At 34.2% G+C, this 20,946-nt stretch overlaps 1 protein-coding gene across 2 annotated transcripts; it reads right to left on the reverse strand.

Annotated features, from left to right (window-relative positions):
* Nucleotides 1–3,386: 3,386 nt before the first annotated feature.
* LOC110095125 (two-component response regulator ORR22) lies at nucleotides 3,387–12,096 on the reverse strand. 2 transcript variants are annotated; one of them, XM_020820534.2, is made up of 7 exons: nucleotides 11,605–12,096; nucleotides 11,314–11,507; nucleotides 10,914–11,066; nucleotides 10,203–10,616; nucleotides 9,978–10,054; nucleotides 7,323–8,567; nucleotides 3,387–3,802 (listed from the first exon to the last, which is right to left on the reverse strand). In XM_020820534.2, the coding sequence occupies exons 2-7, from the start codon at nucleotides 11,459–11,461 to the stop codon at nucleotides 3,728–3,730; spliced, it is 2,112 nt and encodes a 703-aa protein (XP_020676193.1). In that variant the 5' UTR covers nucleotides 11,462–11,507; nucleotides 11,605–12,096; the 3' UTR covers nucleotides 3,387–3,727. The 2 variants fall into 2 exon arrangements, with proteins under 2 accessions (XP_020676193.1, XP_028550998.1); XM_028695165.1 differs by having other exon boundaries at nucleotides 11,314–12,096.
* Nucleotides 12,097–20,946: the final 8,850 nt, after the last annotated feature.

Consider the following 20,946-nt stretch of genomic DNA (forward strand, 5'->3'; position numbering starts at 1 on the left):
TTGGAGAAAGAATAAATAGTGTTAAAGAAGGAGAAAGTGTTGGGTTGGAACAGTGCAAGCGTGCAACTTAATGCCGGGAATTGTCGTCCAGTCCCCTTCTTTCCTGGCAACAAAGGAGCCCTTTACTCCCAGCCGTTCCTTTGCGACTTTTCTCTTCTTTTTACTCCTTCAGCTGCTTTTGAACTATTCGAAGCCTTTAGTTCTCTGTTCTCTCTCTCTCTCTCTCTCTCTCTCTCTCTCTATTGATAATAATTTATATACTGTTGAGGAATTTAATTCCCTCTGCATATTATGTACGCCATTCTCCATTTGTTTTCATTATTAAGGTAGATAATGGTATTTGGGGCAAATTCTGATCTCGTTTTTTATTCCCTGGATGTACCTAATCAAGTCTCACGCTTGACAGTACATAATTGTGGGGAAAAATTATTTTTTGCTGTGTCCGGACCCGTCCAGAGGTCAATCCGGATACGTCATATCACCCAATGCACAGTGCATTGGATGACATGACGGATCCGAATTGACCTCCGGACGTGTTCAGACACCGCACAAAATAATCTCTCAACTGTGCGATGTACTTGCATGTCAATGCATTGTTGTGTAATCTTATTTTATGTCTGCTCCACTATACATGCTATTCACATTTAAGTTTTATTTGGGATGACTTTCTTATTGCTTCTTAAAGTAGCTTTTTAATAAAAAAAAATTAAATGAAGCCTTAATAATTTTTGTAACTGACCTCAACCAATAGATCTAGGTGAGCTACCGTATTTATTTATATTCTTAAATATGCTTATTTATTATTAAAAATTTATTTGAATATTAGTTTTCTTTGTTAATTTAATAACAATTGTTATTTTTTTATTAATTTTTTATATCCTATTACTAATGCTAGAGATATGCTCATGATGAAAGTTTATTTTGAACAATAGTTAACTTGATTGATTAATTTATAAATTAATTTTATTGCTTTTTGAACATTGGAAAAATATAACAAATAAGATAGAGGGAATTATCATCAAATTTGCTAGGAATTTTTTTTTGTTCTGAAATTATAAAATAATATTCTTAAATTAATAGCATCTTATACAAATATAATAAATTAAATTTAATTAAAGTTTGTTGATGATCACTTAATTTTGATGTGAAAATTTGCTACAACACAAATCAGAAAAAAAAAATAAAGCTTGCTGGGCATCAAAATTTGATTCGAATTTATCAAGAAAATAAATGAAGGTACTCAGCTCAAATAAATTAGTTTACTACTCATAAGGAGTTTAGCTATCAAGGCTTCATTTGTGACGGCTTTTTATTGCTTCTTGAAACGAAATTTTATTTCAAATTTTTTAATTTTTGTACTAAAATTTTATTTTAAGAAATAATAAAAAAAACCATCTCAAACAAAGACTAAATATAAGATGGGTGTTTTATGTTATGCCTAATTCACCACATGATTAGAATGTTTGATTACATTCTATGTGAGAGAGAGTGGTGCTTCTCCCATCATTACAATCATTAAAGTGATTGATGATCAAATAATTCTAAGTTTCTCAAAATTCTATATGTCAATGTTTTTAGGTAGTTAAAGAGAATGAGATGATTTTGATCTTATTGCAAGACTTTTGATTGATTATGATGATTGATTTATTATTTAGAATGAGGGAAATAATTTTGCAGATATCTTAGATTTAGGAATGATTGATTAGGACTTCATATGAGATAGTTTTCTAATTATTTTCTAAAATTTTTTTACAAAAAAATTCTAGAATTAAAAAACAACTTTAGAATGCATTAAGAAAACTGTCCCAAACAAAGCCTAAGACAGTCCTTTGGATGGTGTTTATCCATTAAATGATTTTCATGGTGGTGATGCAAATGCGCTATCTTCACTTGATTTTCATGGTGATGAGATGATATTGTCGTGTATTTTCTTAGAGGTGATGGTCGGGCTTTTAACAAGTTTATTTAAGACAATTTTTCTTATACTCAGTTGCCTCTTTAGTGACTTATTATTGAAAGAAACCCCTTTGAAAAAGAGCCTCTAGTGATATATTATTACGTGCGGAGTCCGTACACAGAAAATCGTTCGGTTTTATGACTGTGAACAATAAAAGTGCAGTAAAAACACATGGTTAAACAGTAAAAGCGCTGTGGTGAATAGTAACTATGTTTTTACTATTCACAATCACTAAACCGGATTGTTCTCTGACTTTAGACTCCGCACGTAATAATCATTTCTTACTAAGGCACCATGTTTTCTTTCTGAGTAGTTTTCTCATAGCTCTAATCATGCTACAAGTGATGAATTGATTATTGATTACTCATGACCATTATGTCGTGCAATCTTCTTTGATGCTTGGCAATATTGATACAATTATCAATGTAATTGATGTGTAAGGCCCTATGGGTGATTCTATCAAGGTTGAATACATGGGCGTCAATAAATGACTCGACCCATCAACTCAACCAAAAAAATTCTATTTCGGGTTGACCCGTTTAATAAACAGGTCATATTCGATTGGAGTTTTCCAATATGTTTGTTAAATAGGTCAAGTTTGAGTTGACTCACAAATCAAATTTTAATCCAAAAATGATTAATTTAATATATTTATTTTTTACTTATGAGTATAATCTTTTTATTTTTTGTCAAATATTTGAAATTTTATTGCCAATAAGTTATAAAAAAAGAACCAAAACAGGTTAATGAGTTCAAGTTGCTAACATATCAGATTCAAGTTGGTGTTTTTGACCTGTTTCTTAAATAGGTTAAATTTCAGGCAGATCAATCTCAAATTGGACTCAAAACTAACCCATCAACCCATCTTGACACCCATAGTTGAATGCTTGAATATCAATAGATTATTGATACATTGTTGAAATAAGGTGCTATGTCTCAAAGTGGATATTGGCTCAAATTTGTTGTGACAAATTGTATGATTTGAAACAATAACAAAACAAATGTTTCTCCAACTGTAATGTTATGAGTTAAATTACAGACCCAAATTATCTGAAAAATAAGACTTCGCTTGATGAATCCAGTTTTAATGCTAAATTGTTCAATAGTTTATAAAATAAAATCTTTTTATTTTAATGTATTTTTGAACAAATGTGTGTGCAAATTAAAATTTTCCAAATACAAATTTAACATAAATCAATACTATTAAATAGAGGTTTCATTTCGGACGGCTTTCTTATTGCTTCTCAAAGCACTTTCTAATAAAAAATAAAAAAAATTAATTTTTGTACTAAAAAACTGCTCTAAGAAGCAATAAGAAAATCATCCCAAACGAAGCCAGAATCACAAAGTAAAATGTCGACAACCAATTTCTTTTTTGGGAATCCTCAGCACTCAATCTCATTCATTCATTCATTCATTCATTGAACACTAAGATTAAAATTTAAATACATTATTTAACCTTTGGGAGAAAGGAAAAAAAGAATTTAACACTCCATTATGAAGTTTCATAGCTCTCTGTTCAAGCTTCTGACCACAAGCCCAAAGCAGACGCCTGGAATCATCATATCAGTATAAAAACTAGTCGAGTACAAAATTCTAAGGAAAACAACATATTAAACAAAGAGCTCACAGTTTTCCTGCTATCCTCTAATGGCTGGCTATACAGCAGAGAAATGGGAAAAAGGTCGTGGACCAAACAACTCATCGAAGTTTAAAACATGTCGACTTGATAAGTCATCCTGCAGCTCGAACACCATTCTATGAAGATTGTCATAAGCAAGTGCTCAAAGAGAAGAGATCAGAGCCTAATTCTCCATCGACGACGAATCCGATGTCATCTCTCTCCTGCATTGAAAAGATGAACAATTAGCTAATGAAGCTAGCCATTTACTTGATGGTTGAGGTGGAACTCGAAAACTGTAACAAGTTTGAAAAAAAAAATTTTCTTCCCTTCATGCAATTCAAAACTTGTGTTGCATATACTGTAATAGAGCATTCAACTTCTTTTTGTGTGTGTGTGTGAGTGATGGAAATAGCATCCCACAAACACAGAAATGTTAGTTATGTCAGATTTTCAAATGTTATAGAAGCAGAGGACAAAAAGAACATTTCACCACCACCACCACCACAACAACAACAACAACATCAAGCCTTTGCACCATTACGTGGGGTCGGCTACATGAATCCTTTTTCTCCATTGCGTACCGTTAAAATTCAAATTCTCATTTATATCTAATAAAGAAAGATCATTTATAATATTTTCAAACCAAATTTTTTTAGGTCTACCTCTACCTTTCTTAATATAAGTCAAATCTAATACATCTACTTTCCTAACCGAATCATCGGAAGACCGTCGTTTTATGTAACCAAACCATCTAAGGCGACTCTCTCTAATCTTATCTTCCACTGGAGCTACTCTAACCTTTTCACGTATATGCTCATTTCGTATCATGTCTCTAAGGGTAAAGCCACTCACCCACCTGAGCATCGTCATTTCTGCAACACGTAACTTAGTATTATGCTTCTTTTCTAATGCCCAACATTCTGCACCATAGAGCATTGCAGGTCTAACCACCATCTTATAGAATTTTCCCTTAAGTTTGAGGGGACTTTTCTATCACACAACAAATCCGATGCCTTCCTCCACTTCAACCATCCAACTTGAATTCTATTTATAATATCCACATCTATTTCACAATCACTTTGAACAATAGATCCAAGATACCTAAAACATATACTCTTACCAATGACTTAATTCGCCAAAAGTCACAATCCCCCACTAGATCCGTTACTATTAAAATTGCACTCCACATATTCAGTTTTAGATCTACTCAAGTGAAAACCAAATTTTTTTAGGTCTACCTCTACCTTTCTTAATATAAGTCAAATCTAATACCTCTACTTTCCTAACTGGATCATCGGAAGGCCGTCGTTTTATGTGACCAAACCATCTAAGGCAACTCTCTCTAATCTTATCTTCCACTGGAGCTACTCCAACCTTTTCACGTATATGCTCATTTCGTATCTTGTCTCTAAGGGTAAAGCCACTCACCCACCTGAGCATCGTCATCTCTGCAACACGTAACTTAGTATTATGCTTCTTTTTTAATGCCCAACATTCTGCACCATAGAGCATTGCAGGTCTCACCACCATCTTATAGAATTTTCTCTTAAGTTTGAGGAGGACTTTTCTATCACACAACAAACCCGATGCCTTCCTCCACTTCAACCATCCAACTTGAATTCTATTGATAATATCCACATCTATTTCACAATCACTTTGAACAATAGATCCAAGATACCTAAAACATATACTCTTATCAATGACTTGATCGCCAAAAGTCACAATCCCCTACTAGATCCATTACTATAAAAATTGCACTCCACACATTCAGTTTTAGATCTACTCAAGTGAAAAAGAACATTTCACCGAAGAGAAAAAAAATCTGGTCTAGATATAGGAAATTTGTAAGCATGTTGACTGAATGTTTCAGTGAATCAACCAAAAAAGGCAATACAACAGAACCAGGTTATGTAAAAGACCAAATATAGTTATATTAGGCTTTTAGGTACCGGTCCTGCATAAAAAGTCATGAGGAAGGGAGTGTGAGCTGAAGGGGCAACAAAGTAGGGTCAAATGCATAAAAACTATTTGGTATTTCTATATTCACGTACTTTTCAATTTTTCGATATGAAACTAAACACCAACATTATAAAGTTGGTCAGGATGTTTGTTTCTACTATAACATTTTGCACGTTTATCTTCATAAAGCCCAGTAAGCCAAAGGTGCACCTTAGCCACTGAAGATGAATTATCTTTCTGCTAGCAGAAGAAAACCTCCTTTTTAAATCAGTTTGACAGGAGAATAAAGGACTGCAACAAATACTCAGTAATCATCAGTGGATAATAATAGCTAATTAGCATGTTAATCTGAAATATGAGGAAATACAACAGATAGAAAGCTAGAATATGCAACAAGGAAATAATCGGATAAATTTTCAAAGCAGAGTAAGAAGATCAAAAATATATTGATTATATAACAAACTGAAAAGCGATTCAATCATTCAAGAAAGTATTAAAAACCGAAAAGGATTACTTTCTTCTGAGCACATAGTGATACCTTTAATGTGGATTTCTTTTTCTCCTGTAGTGAAGCACTCCGCGATAAAGATTTTGCTCAAAAGAATTGGGAGCTTGAACAACAGTGAAAACATAAGGAGATTTAGAAAAGTATATTTTCCTAACTTAGCTAGAAGGTTTTGAGGAGCTGTGAAAAGAGAATTTAGTTTATTTGGTTAAGAAGACGTTGTATAGACATAAGCAATTTCCACAGGTTCAAAACATTTGATACCTTTGTTACCAAGTTGAATATATTTGCCACTGAAGCAATCAAAGAATTATTGTGGTTGCGAGGTTTATTGAAAGAGGTAGAGCTACTCAAGGATCTTACAACTACTTTTAACAGACAGTCAAACGGGTTTTGCAGCTTTGCAAAAATCTGATAAATCATGAAATCGCAAAGCGCATGGATGGTAGGTTCTATTTTATCAGGGATATTGTTGATGAAGGGATACCATTGATGAAAGACATCAAATTCGAGAAGATCAGCACTAAGGAAACCATTTGTAATGGCAATAAAGGTTGTTCAATTGAGCAAGTTCATGAGAAGTTATGTTCAAATTGAGATCAGTTGGTGATTGGAATATCAGCATAAAAGATTTGAAAGTTGCTTTGATTATGAACCAAGGTGGAGAATGTTATGTTGGTTCATAAATGGGTAACTAAGGGATCATGTGGGATTTATTTTTATATAACTTTTTATTTATATTTTAGTTTAAGATAAAAGAGGGGGATGCAAGGACGAAAACATGCGGCCATTTAGTAGCATAATTGAAAAGAAACGATGTGTTTGTTGGATGACAATTCACTTTGAAGCTACAAACAAGAGGAAAATTTGATGACGAAGCATAGAAGCAGTTGCAGGGAATATTTCATGAGATATAGGACTTTGGGCTTCAAATCCGATTAAAATCTAATTCTAGAAACCCTCAAGTGGGTTTTGTGAACTGTCAGGTTGGTAGGATTTTTGGCAAAAGAGTCGCACAATGAAAGAGTGATTCAATAGAAAGAAATACTTAAGTGTTAATGCTAATCAGAAGATACTCTTCCATTCAGGTAAAGTCACACAATGAAGTTTTTATTACATACTGTTGCATCCAACATCTAAAAACTGTTCAAGAAAATGATAACAAATGGACAACAGATTCAACATGTTTTAAACTATATAATCAGTAAATCTGCACAAAAGATGAAAAAAAGGTTGTAGAAACAGAAGTAAGCAAAGGATGAGAAATGGGATCTCACCGGCTTGATCGTTGAATTCATTAGGTCATCAAAGTTGCAATTATTTGAGACAAAGTCACCCTGCATCTTTGATGACCCAAACATGTTATCTTCACAAAATGTAAGCCGATTATCACAATGTGATTTATCCGTCTTGGCATATTGTGTGATGAATGCAGTATCTAAACTTGGCTGGTTTATCATAATTGTATCCATTTTTTTGTTATAAATTCGATTTTTCAACCTCTGAGTTTCAGCAACATTATTGAGAAGGGTCTGATTTGATAATGTAGAGTTACAGGAAGAACTGAATGCCATATTTGGTCCAAGGGCATTCTGCTGCTGTTTAGGATCATTTGATTTCTGCTCAACATTTCCTGAACTTTTGAAACTTAAGAATTTTGGGTCTGCGATTCCTGAAGACATAAGTAATGTAGTCCCACCAAGTGAACTAGTTTGGCATTGCATGTCACGTCGAATTAAAGAATCCTGAGTTGTTACCAATAAGTTTTTTGAGGACATATTCAAAGGGTTTCCATGCAACTGTGCAACTGTTGAAGCGAGGGAAGTTCCCATGTTGCTCGAAATCATACTATCATCATTATAGGGTACTCCAGTAGACAAACTGTTGACACCATACACATTCAACGACGGAGTATTTTGCCATGTTTCGCTGCATTTACTAAGATCAGGCAAATGAGCAGACACAACACTGCCCATTTCAAGTCGATCTACACCAGTCGATCGAATTGCAACTGGAGGTTGATTGCCTATCTCCCTCAACTGTGTTTGCTGATGATGTCCTTGCAATAACAAAGATTTGTTTGTTGCGCAAATCAAATTGCTGTTGGAGGCACCAGAGAAAACACCTTGCAAGTGGTTATTCAATTCATTTATCCCTTTTTGTTTTTGTTGTAGATGGTCTAGCTCCAATGATGTTGGGATACCCTGAAACAAATTCTCATGTTGGTTTACAGGAACAGCTATATGCTGAAACTTAGAGAGATCATTCATGGGAATGTTTGTGCTGTGCCGAGTTTGACCGATTTGAACCATTCCAGGAGCAAGTCCAGGCAGACCTGGTAACTTTGGGTTTGTTCTATTTGACACTCCACTTGGTTGGAATGGAGTCAAGCCATGAAAATTCGTGAAACCATTAAATGACCCCATATGTAGATATGAGGTATCTCTTCCTCCTAGAGCAGCAGCCATGTTAGCGTGCTGGCTAGCCACTGCACTTAGTCTTTTAAGGTAGAGCCTATATTTCTGCAATAAAAAATATTAAAGTGCGATGTTAGAATAATTTAGTCAAATAGAAGAGAAGAAAATATTGGGATGGTGGCTGAAAATATTGGTTGTTGAGGATACATATAGTACAACTAAAACATGGTTCAAATGTCAAGTGGTACAATGTAATAGGAGAATTACAGGGAGACAAAACTAAAGTTTTAACAAAGCAATTCCAGATTCCAAAATTGGGCAACAACAAAATTATTAACAACCAAGTTGAGTATGATAGAAATAAGAATATTAGTATAGGATGAGGCAAATCAAGAAATTATAGAATCAAAAAAATTATCTTAGATGGATTGGGCATGTTAAACAAAGATGGAAATTGGAAGGAAAGAGAAGGAGAAGTGATTCACCAAAGATAATGACACCGGAAATAGTTAAGAGACAGAAAATAACCAAATAGATTACTAAAAGCCTGAAGTGAGGGCTGGAAAGCCTTAGCACTGCTGAAAGGTTCTTATTATGGCTCCTATTGTGGCCATTGATTGCAGGACTAAAGGGAAAAAGCTGAACAGCAGTGGACAGCAAGAGGAGGCGAAGACCAGCTGCTGTTGCGACCAGCTGAAGGTGGCCGGGCAACCAGAGGAGGGGTCCTTGTGGTGGTTGCAGGCGTATGAGGTCTGTGGGAGAGCAAGAGATTGTTTCTTGATGAGTTTTCAGGCAGATGAAGGCTGCAGGGACAGCAGAAGATGGCTTTCTTGGGGTTGGAGCAAGAAGTGGAGAACACCTGGGCAGCAGGAGAAAGGAGTTGCTGTCTTTAAACAGGAGTGGAGGAAAGAAAAGCCACCAAAGGATGTTGGGGGAGAAAGATGAGGGCCAGCCACCCCCTGGAAGTCATTCCAGAATACAGAAAATGCAAGAAATCAGAAAAATAGAACTCTGAAATTTTATTTCTAACAAAAAAAAGCTACTTACAATATAAAGAGGAAGCTCTATTTATAAGAATTGAGCCCCTTGATGATGAGGATAGGATAAGAGCTAATGCTATTGATGATTAGGATAGCTACCAATAAAATAAACCATAAAAAAATTCAAATTGGGCTGATTGCTGAACCGGTTGGCTAAACCAGCCGGCGTCAGATAACATGGTTCTATATATATATAAACTAGTGCCGGAGCCACTTGAACAACTAATAAGACTGAAAGAAAAATTATTTATAAAAATGACACTATATAATTGGATAAGACTAATGATGATAATGATTTAGTAGAAATCATTGCCAGATTGAGACCATAATTCATATAAGGTTCAACATTACAACAAGATGGAAATCTAGCATCAGATGGATATTGATGTTCTAGGGAAACAATTGGAGAATTTTCTACTGATAAAAAAATCATAAATTTAAGAACAGAGAAACATAACAAGTTTTTAAGACATGCCTGTAAATGGCTTGCAACATTCTCTCTTGTGAGCTTATCAACGTTCATAATATCTAGTATCCTCTTAGGAACAGCCTCTGCATCAAGCATGATAAAAATCAACCAAATGCTAAAATAAGGATAGTTTAATACAATTTGACCACTATAAGAAAAAGATACTGGCATCTTAAATATCTAAAACAGGAAAAAAGCTCCTACTAATTAATGACATGAAAAAATTCTTACTTTCAACTCCCAATTGGTTGACAGCAGCAACAAATTTGCGGTGAAGCTCAACAGACCAAACAACCCTTGGCTTTTTCTGGCTTGATGGGTCTTCACTTTCATGAGTATCTTCTTCATAGTCGTCTTCATCTTCATCATTCTGTTCCTTCCTCTTCCTATTAACTTTTCCATTGTCATTCACAGGTCCATTGGCATCAGTAGCTTGTGTACCTTCAGAATTTGCAGCTTGGAGTTTCTCACAGTCCTCCCCATTATCAAGACTACGACGCTCCTTGCGATCAAACTTTCTCCTCCTCACAACATGCTGCCAAATATTTTTGAGCTCTTCGATTCGAACTGGTTTGAGTAGATAGTCACACGCCCCATGAGTTATCCCCTTCATTACTGCTTTGGTTTCTCCATTGGCAGACAACACTATGTTTAAAAGATTTCTTGGATCAGTGACTTCCTCTGACATCTTTGTTCAATTGAACACAAATATATTTTCACTCACATAAAGCAACTAAATCTGTTTATATGATGTACCAAACCTTAGAGTTTTGGAAAAATCTTTCACTTTTTATATTGCCTAACTGATTCTAAGTGAAAACTAACCTCTTGATGTTGCCCGATATCAAAATGTTCTCCACGCAAATCAAAATTATCCCAAAACAAAAATACATGCTAGAAAAAATTCAAAAATTTTAAAAACTAAAAGAAAAATTAACTCACTTATAACAGGGAGGTCCATTTCAAGGCCCACCAGCTCCAAAAGCTTAAATCCATCCATGTCGGGCATGTGAACATCGCTAATAACCAGATCAAACTTGTCTTTATTCTCCCTCAACATATTCAGGGCCTTGATTGCCTGATTCGTCGTTGTAACTACAAAGAAAAAAAAGATAACAAATTTTATGCCGACCTCAAATCATATTTCATGTGAAAGAAAATAAACTCAGATCCAAAAATTGCTCTCCAAAGATAAAAATGTCCAGTTATTTTACAGGACAAAAAAAAGAATTAAAATGATAATAGAAGCATCCAATACGCATCAAAGATTCAAACTTTCAAGTAAAGGATAAAACAAAACCAAAACAAATCATCTGAAAAACAAAAAAAATAGGATCCTAACCATTGTATTGGCAGCGAATCAGCAGAGTCTCCAACACCTTCAAGCAGATAGGATCATCATCCACGGCAAGCACGCGCATTCCAACGGGAAAGTTATCTCCAGGGCCTTCTTCTCTCCCCATGATCCCTCTCTTCTCCTCAACGGTCATCTTCACCAAGACCTTGGACTAGAAGCGCGAACCAGGTAAAGAAAAGCTGAGAGATGACCAAACCAAATCCTTCGAGGGTAAAAATACAAACACTAAAGAAAGCGGATTTCAACTTTCAACCCTTAGGGGCCAAGAAAGCCTACTTGAGCAGATCCTCCAAGTCAGTCTTTTTTCCTCCCAAGGCTTTGAATTGAAACAAAAAACCATAGTTTGAAGTAAAATTATTAGGAAATAAACGAATTTCCCAAATCCAGATACAGGGCAGTGCGTGAAAGAGAGAGAGGAATACTATGGCAGTAGGGTTTGTAAGCAATCAGAAAGTGGAGAGAAGCGATAAGTTAGCAAAAACAGATATGGAAAGGGTTATGACAAAGGAATCTTTATGGTAAACGGAACGCAGCCAAATAGGGAAGGGCAAATAAAGCGAGGTTATAAATCATTAAATCTCTCTCTTCTCTCTCTCCCTCTCTCTCTCTCTCTCTCAACGCTTATTTCTTCTTTGAATCTCCTGGCTTTACCATAGCCATTAATGAGATTACGAGAAGAGCATGCTGGGACATTAGGAGCTATCTGCGATGGAAGATGGAGATGCCAAAAGAAATATCGGGCACGAATGCTGTTAGACTGTTCTTTCTAGCAATAATTTTTTTGGGTGATCAACTCAAACTCAATTATGATATTATTTATATTTATTTATTTAAATTTGATTTATATTTTATTTAGAACTACTTTCTTATTATTTAATGAATTAATTTATCAGTATAAAAATTTTATATTTTTATATTAGAAAGCTCCTTCATATAACAGCTAAAAAGCTGTCCCAAACTAAGTCTTAATATGACAGAGTTGATTTATACTTTATTATGTTATTTAAAAAAATATGTTGGATATTGATAAAAAATGTCTTAAAAGATTTTTAAAGTATTTGAATTTATATTAATATTAATACAATTTAAGATATTATGTACATTACTATTCTTAATGTAATTCCGAGAGTTTTAAAATTCATGACGATGTATGTTGCATCAAGAAATTCTAACATTTTTTTCTTACTTGAAAGAAGACTTACGTCATAGAGTATAAGCAGCATTGTATACTCTAGCAGAGAGATGAACAAGGAAGAAGATAACTTACTGTATGTATTCTATTTACTGTAGTGAAGTACATCCGTATATAAAGACTTACAATAGCATAAAGTGAATCACACTTTCCATCAAACAGTGGCAAAGAGGTGAAGTAGTTGTTGATGAGCGGTTGAGATGGAAGGCTGCTACGGTTGCAACAGAGACTACGTGATTGGTACAACTGCTACATTACGTGTTACTACCTTTATTGCTTACTGCATATGGGTTTCTATTTTCACGCCTTCGCGGATTGAGGATCCCTGGTTGGAGCATCAATTTGTCTTTGAAGAAGTTAAATTTGCTATTGGGTAGAGCTTTGGTAAAAATGTAGGCAATCTGATCATTGGAAGAGATATGATGGACAACTACTTGGTTTGACTGGATGCACTCACGTATGAATTGGTGACCAATTTCGATATGTTCAGTGCATGCATGAAATATAGGGTTATAAGCAAGGGCTATTGCTGAAATGTTATCACAGCAGGCCGGTGTAAGATGGGACACTGAAGTCTTGGAGCAAGCGTCAAATCCAAATGAGTTCTATTGTAGTTGTGATAAGGGCACAATATTCAGCTTCGGTAGATGATTAAGCGGATATCGATTGCTCTTTGGCACCTCACAAAATCAATGTTGAACCCAGAAAAATGCAGTATTCGAAAGTTGATTTACAACCTATTTGGTCACCAGCTAGCCCAATTGCACCCACAAAGGCTTAAAGCTGCAAGAGAATATATTTAATAGGTAATCCAAGATTTGACGTGCCCTTAATGTAATGAAGGATGCATTTGATCATCGAGAAATGCTGATTAGTAGGGGAGTGCGTATGCTGGCACACACGGTTGATAGTATAGGATAAATCACGACGCATAAGTTGAGATAAGAGAATGAACACCCGAATAGTTTGTATTTGGCTACATGACTAAATGTCTCGGTAAAGTCCAACCCATACTCTTGTTGATATCCACGAGCAACAAGGCGAGCCTTATAGCGTGCAACAGATCCATCATGATGATATTTGGTTTTAAAAAACCATTTACAAACAAGTATATTTTGATCAGGTGGAGGAACAAAATCACATGTCCCAATGAGGATATTTAACAACAGTGGAATAACAAGTGGGATCAAGTGTAAAGGAGTGTAAAGATCTGACGAGGCTTAAGATGGCCTGATTTATGATGGGTAATCATAGGATGATGGGAATTAGGAGGAGCAAGAGGGGAATTAGAGGGAGATGATGTAGTAGAAATTTGTGGTGACTAGTGATTGGCTACAAGGATTGGGGAAGGAAGGCTGGAGGAATGAGTGGATTGGGGAGACATGTGAGGTGGAAGTTTAGGGAAATTATGAGAAAAAGTATTAGATACTAAAACAAGAGTGGGGGGAGTTTTAATGATATGACGATGTTTACGTTCTATAATGTTGTGTGGAAGGAGTGGTTGGGGAGGACATAAGTGACACAGTTGAAGTAGTTTGAAAGGGAAATATGTGTTCATGAAAGGTCACATTGATGAAGGTGATTACTTTACCTGAAACAGGACTATAACAATAGTAGCCCTTTGGGAATTTAGTATAACTGAGAAACACAGACCTGGATATAAACAGAGCTAGTTTATTTTTAGAGTGAGATGGTAGAAGGGGATATCATTGACATCTAAAACTTTAAGATGCCAATAGGTAGGTGATTTATTTTGTAGTATTTCATAGGGAGAGGGGTGTTTAGTTGTGATAGAGGGCATGTGATTTATTAGATAAAATGAGGTTAAGGCAGCATGGAACCAGACATGATAATGAAGATTGGCTTCAAGCAATAGAGTTCTGTTAGTTTTAATGATATGACGATGTTTACGTTCTATAATGCCATTTTGTTAAGGGGTATAAGGGCAACTAACTTGATGAAAAATTCCATTTTTAGTGAGAAAGGTTTTAAAGTTGTTATAGAAAAACTCAAGTCCACCATCAGTGCAAAGACTTATTATGTGTGCAACAAATTGTTTTTCCACTAGTTATTTAAACTATTTAAATTTAATGAAGGTTTATGATTTATGTAGCATAGGATATATCCATGAGTATCTTGAAAAATCATCCACAAAGAGAATGTAATAATGAAATCCATTAAAAGATGAAATTGGGGTAGGACCCCATGCATCAAAATGGATAAGTTGAAGAGGTTTGGAAGTAAATGATGCATATAAACGAAAACTAGTCATATGACACTTTGCTTGAGAACACGAACTACATGTTAAGGGAAAATAGACTTCATCTAAGGATGACTACGTACAAGTTTTGCTAAAACAATAGAACGTGGATAACCAAGTCGCTTGTGCCAAATATTTGAAGTTATGGATGTCGTGACAAGGGCTGTAGGTGATGCGGGGACAGGGTATAACCCATTAGGCATTGAACGTGGAGGAGAAGATGATTGCACTTCAAATCCTAATTTTATATCCATTTGAAGTGAACATGATAGAGCAATTATAATTAGTAGTTAGCTGTTTTTCAGAGACAAGGGGCAAAGAAGAGAGGTTTGAGCAGTAACTTACTCAAAGGAGTAGGAAGGAGACCGTATCCAGAGGTAAGAATGGGTAAGGAATGACCATTGCCTACAGACACTTGTTGGTTACCACTATAGGAGTGTGGAGTTTGAAGCTAATGAAAGTTTGGCGTGGTTGGAAGCTTTGGTGTCCAAAATCCAGTCAGTGGAGGGGGTGGTGATGTCATTGTAAGAGAAGTGACATTATGTGGTGGAGACTGATAGGATTAATCCAAGCGGTACTAGCATGTAATAGCTGAATGCCCCAGTTTGAAACATATATGACACTCAACATATGGGTTTTTAGGTCAAGGTCCATGATCTCCTGTAGTTCATCCTCCATGTGAAGCAGTACGACCTCAGAAATTGGATAGAATTCTGTCTCTTCCTCGTCCTCGATATGCAGCGAGGGCAATTTGTTGTTCTAGGTACTTAGTGAGATGAGTTTTACGGAGACTAATATTTATGATGTTAATATCTTCAGTTTACAATAATGAGAATAAATCATTAAAATTAAGCGGTTGTAAGTTGGTGCGAATTACATTTTTGAATGCATTGTAAGTGGATGGTAGACCATTTAGTGTGTATAAGATGATATCTTCAGTGTTTTGAGAGCTGATTGCATTAGTGATAGCATCCACTTTGGATTTGATGAGAGATAAGTATTGAGTCATACTCATGTCCTTCATTGCTAGAGGATGAAACTCATTATTGAGTTGAAGAATTCGAGATAAATTTGTTGATTGAAGTCTTTTCTCAATAGTAGTCCAAATATTATGAAAGGTAGTAAGGTTGAGAATATAGGGGATAAGTGGTGCATATATGACTGAGTAGAGCGCAGCGACTAGATTTTGATCTATAAGCATCCATTGGTTATTGTTTGGATTTGGAGACAACAAATTGTTGGTTGTAAGAGTATATTTAGTGGGGCAATGAGAATAACCATTAAAAATCAAGAAAGCCATTAACAATGAAGACTTTGAGGACTTGAGAATGCCAAGTGGGATGATTCTCAGTTGTAAGATAAGTATGAATAATACTTATCATATTATTCATTAAAAACTTTAGTTGAGATGGTATTTGAAGTGAATTGCTATCATTATGAGAAGGATTCTCAGTTATAGAGGGAGCATTGTTTGCCGAGTTTGTGTCTGACATTTGTTGAGCTTGAGAACATGTATGCTAAAGAAAGTCGTGAAGCACCAAAAGCTCTGATACCATGAAAGAAGACTTACACCAAAGAGTATAAGCAATTAATATTGTTATACTATAGAACAGAGAAGAATACTGGAGAGATGAACAAGGAAGAAGATAACTTTCTGTATGTATTATATATTGTAGAGAAGTACTACAATCATATATAAAGACTTGCAATAGCATAAAGTGAATCACACTTATCATCAAATGGTGGCAAGGAGGCGAAGCAGTTGTTGATGAACAGTTGAGATGGAAGGCTGCTGCTGTTTGCAACAGAGTCTGCATGGTCGATCAGTGCATCTAATATATTAGGAGGCCAAGCAAATGCTCCCTACTTTGTAATCAAGTCTAATCATTGTTACCCAACTATCATCGTTTGACCTCTATCATCCCTCGACTTCTGTTAGCAGACTAAAACATTCAATTATTATAATCATCCCTCAACTAATTCTTCGCAATCTCTATTATAATTATAGGAGGCCAAGCAAATGATCCAAACTTTGTAATCAAGTCTTCTCAAACTGTGAGAAGAATGGAGTTCTATTACTTAAAGTACATCGTGGATTCCGGTAGTTTTTTTCTTTATGGGTTTCGAATATAAAAACTATAATATTTTGTATATCATTCTCTTTTTATCTGTGTACTGAATATTCATAGAAAACTAAGACAGAAAGCTCTCTCTTCATCAACATAAATTATCTTGCACACAACATTACTCATACAAAAAACTTGAGATGCTTCATAAATAAATGGAGGATTATATACCAATTTGTAACAATTACATGTCATTGATTCATACTTCTTATGTCTATTAAGCATCTATGGAGCATATTGTTAAAGGTAAGAGATTTGTGATTGTCATAAGTACTTCAACAATTTAGAAAGACACAGAGTTACTTTTTTTTTTTTTGGGCAACAAAGAGGTAAATTTGTAACATGAATATAACATAAATTATTTATATATAATATTAATATCAAAATAAATTTAATAATTGTAAAACTAATTCAATCAAAATTATATCAGAATATTCTAACATAGTTTTTTTCTTTTTTATAAGTCTTTGGCTAATAAAAATTTTTTGCACATTTAATTATTTTTTTTCAAATAATATAAAAGATTATTCAAGAGATAAACTAATATTTTTATATAATTTATTGTCAAATGGCTCTCTTAATTATCCATTCAATGGAAAGCACTCCTATGTATATATATATACCAAAATTATTTGATATAAAAAATTGTTAGCTATAAAGATATTAATTATTTTTAATCTCAATGCAAGACTTTTGATCCAAGTGCTAAATATTGTATTAAAATATATGCAATATTACTTATTATGACCGTCATTTTATGAGACTTAGGCTTCGTTAGGGACGGCTTTCTTACTGCATCTTAAAGCAGTTTTTTAGTATAAATTTTAATATTTGTTTGGGCCTTTGGGGCAACTTTTTTATTGTACTGTAAAGTTGTTGTAGATAAAGTAAAATTTTAAAGCTAGCGTAGAAAGTAATTTTTTAATATAAATATTTTTTAGAAATAATGACTTGGACATGAAAAATAAAGTAATAAGAATGCCATCTCTAATGAAGTCTTAATTGAAAAAATAATAATATAATTCTTTATCTTCATTGCCCATAGCAATAATGTTTTGGCCTACTTTTCTTATTATTAGTATTATTGTTATTATTAGTGGTAGATATGGTTTTGTAAAGTCAACAATCTTTTAAATATTTCAAACCATTGTCAGCCGCAGAATGATTTGAACCTCCAACGGCATCAGTTACAAGTTCTATGTTCATATTTGCGCATCAAAGTAAAAGGCCCTCTTATTTAGGAGAAATTATTATATTTGGTTATTGAATTATTTAGAGGCAAATCAGGACGTGTAACATCACTTGATACACAGCGGTACATAATAATGGTACACAGTAAATTGGTGACGTGGTGCATCCTTATTGGCCTTCGGTGACCGCACATAATAATTTCGCCTAGTTTAGGGTGGTAAATGGTTTACGTCGAGTAAGAATTTGCTGAAATCTGGGCTTATTTATCAAAATTGAGTTTGAATTTTTTTGAGCTCGAGCTGGATATCGATTCGAATATTTATAGTATTATTCAAGTTCAATTTGTATATAATAATTATTTTTCTAACCCGTTGATTAAAGAAGAGATGACAAGTGAGTGAGAGATGCCTTGTTGCGAGCTCACCATCCCTTGATGGCAGTGGATGGACTACAGTAGTCCGACAATGGTGATCGGACGACAATGATCCAATTGCAATGATTTGTTGGTGGTGGTCTGTTCATTGCAATCAGGACTCATTTGAACTCGAATATTTTGCTCTTTGGTTTCATCTTGTTGAGATAGTTGATTTGATTTTAAGTATGCAAGATTTGAAAATTGTTTGATCCTTCAATTGAAATGATTATTATGAGAAGGATATGCCAAATTCACCTATAAATGGAGGATTATTCTAACAACCCCCAATCACCTTCATGATTTGTCAGGTATCACCTCTCTCTTTCTTTAATTAGTCATGCTATCTTAACCTAAAGATGGAGTATTGTTATGACTTCTCGCAATCAAGTTGTGTTTCTTTCGCCTCCAAAGAGGGTTACCATTTCCAACCTTCTAGCATCATATCATTAATGCCTTTGGATGGTGTTGTGAGTCAAGTCGGTTCAAGCTCGACTTGTTAACGAGCTCAGGAGCCAAACATATTGAGCCACAAGTTCTAACTCGAGCTCAACTTGACTCTGATTGAAATTTAGTTGAGCCGCTCAATTAACTGAAAATATATATTTAAAAATTAATTAAAATTAGCACTATATAATATATTTAATATTGTAAATTAATTATATATTAGAAATAAAAATTATATAAAATTTTGAACGATTTATTTAAACCTAAGAAATCGAGCTCAACAATTGAACAATTGAGCTGAGCTTGAGCCTATAGTTTTTTTTAGAGTTGAGCTCAAGCTCAACAAAAACTAAACAAGTTTAAATTGATTAGATAGATACTCAACTCGACTCAATTCGTTTATGCCTCTAATTGCCCACCTAATGTAGGGGGCTATCCAATAGTAAATCTTATTATAGCGTTGAATCTAGCAATGCTAGTGACACCCTTTTTTGAAATATTTAGGCTAATAAGATAAATACACACATAGATCATATATGCAAGATTCAAATTTAAGATATCTTGGCTAGTAGCCGACCATGAATAAAAGAAACCTAATAGTTGCGGGGATCTATAGTGGTGGCACCAACGACTGCCCGTTGGCCAGGCCTAAGCAAGTGGTATTGGCAATAGCCGACTGCGGGTGGCAATGCACATAAAAATTTTCTCTAAATTTCTTTTTCAAACAAAATTCAAACATTAAAATTTTTAAAAATTATAGATGATCGTGATCTTGTACATCTTAATTACAAATGTCTTAACAATTTTTTCTCTGTTTTAGATTATATATGAATTTCCACTTCACAAAAAAAAAAATTCTCTAAATTTCTTTTTCAATCCAACGTCAAATTTTTTTAAAAAATATATAATATGCATAAAATGCCCTAAATCAAACAAGCCCTTAATATCTGTGAATAAAAAAATTGCCTTATGCCTTGACTTCAAATGGTTGCTTTAATGCCACCAGCTTTCACAGCTTTGTATGATTAATCTAATGCATTAATGTGTCAGAGACGTGCTAATCACTCTAATTAAGCCCTATAATACAAATTATGATTTGCTAACTATGTTTTAGGTAGCTAATTAGCAGAAAGTGCTGTCCACTTAATTTAAAATAAGAAAAAAGGCATTGAAGTTAGAAGTGCTGTGTGCACACGCAAAGCTTTTACATTGGCAACTTCAAATTCCAAAATCTTTTCACCTGAATTTATTAATTCCTTCAGTCATCCAAAGCCTCACCTTTAAAGTAGTTCATATTTAAAAAGCAGCGCTATAATGCCCTCATTTATTAAACCTTTTATTAATTTATTTAGCTTATGAAATAATAATTTTTTTTTCATTTAAATTCTTATTTCTCTCAAAACCATTTACATTAGTTGTATTAGCTCTAACTATTTAAATATTATCAATTTTTTTTTGCTATTTGCATTTAGCTCCCTTCAAAATTAGATTAGTAGAAAAACAACCATCATTAGGAGGCCATTTAGCTTCCTTGGTAATTAGTTACCAGGGATCATTATGCAAGTAAACAAAATGATCTTTCAAGTTCGGGCTTGATTCAATAAATAACACGATGAACTAATAAGTCAAATTTAAACTACATGCGGCTTGACTCTTCGGCTTGTGAGTCAATTCGTTTAAAAAATATTGATAGTAGATACATTAAAAATATATATAAATTTAATAAAATTAGTATAAAATTATTAAAAATATTTGAAAATTATAATATATTTATTTCAAGTGATTTTTTGTTATGAAAATCTTGAGAGCTTCTTGCTCTTCTTGGATTGAGAGAGGGAGAGAAAATGGAGAGGGTGAGGAACACAAATCTTTATTGATATGTTCAATCAGGGTGTTGGGATATTGGTCCAAATTTATGTTTGTATTTTTCAATTATATATATTTTGTAGGTTCTTGTATAACTTTGGTATTAGAGTTTATAAATTGGTGT

Source organism: Dendrobium catenatum, unplaced genomic scaffold (assembly GCF_001605985.2).
Source record: "Dendrobium catenatum unplaced genomic scaffold, ASM160598v2 fragScaff_scaffold_621, whole genome shotgun sequence".
Classification (NCBI taxonomy): Eukaryota; Viridiplantae; Streptophyta; class Magnoliopsida; order Asparagales; family Orchidaceae; genus Dendrobium; species Dendrobium catenatum.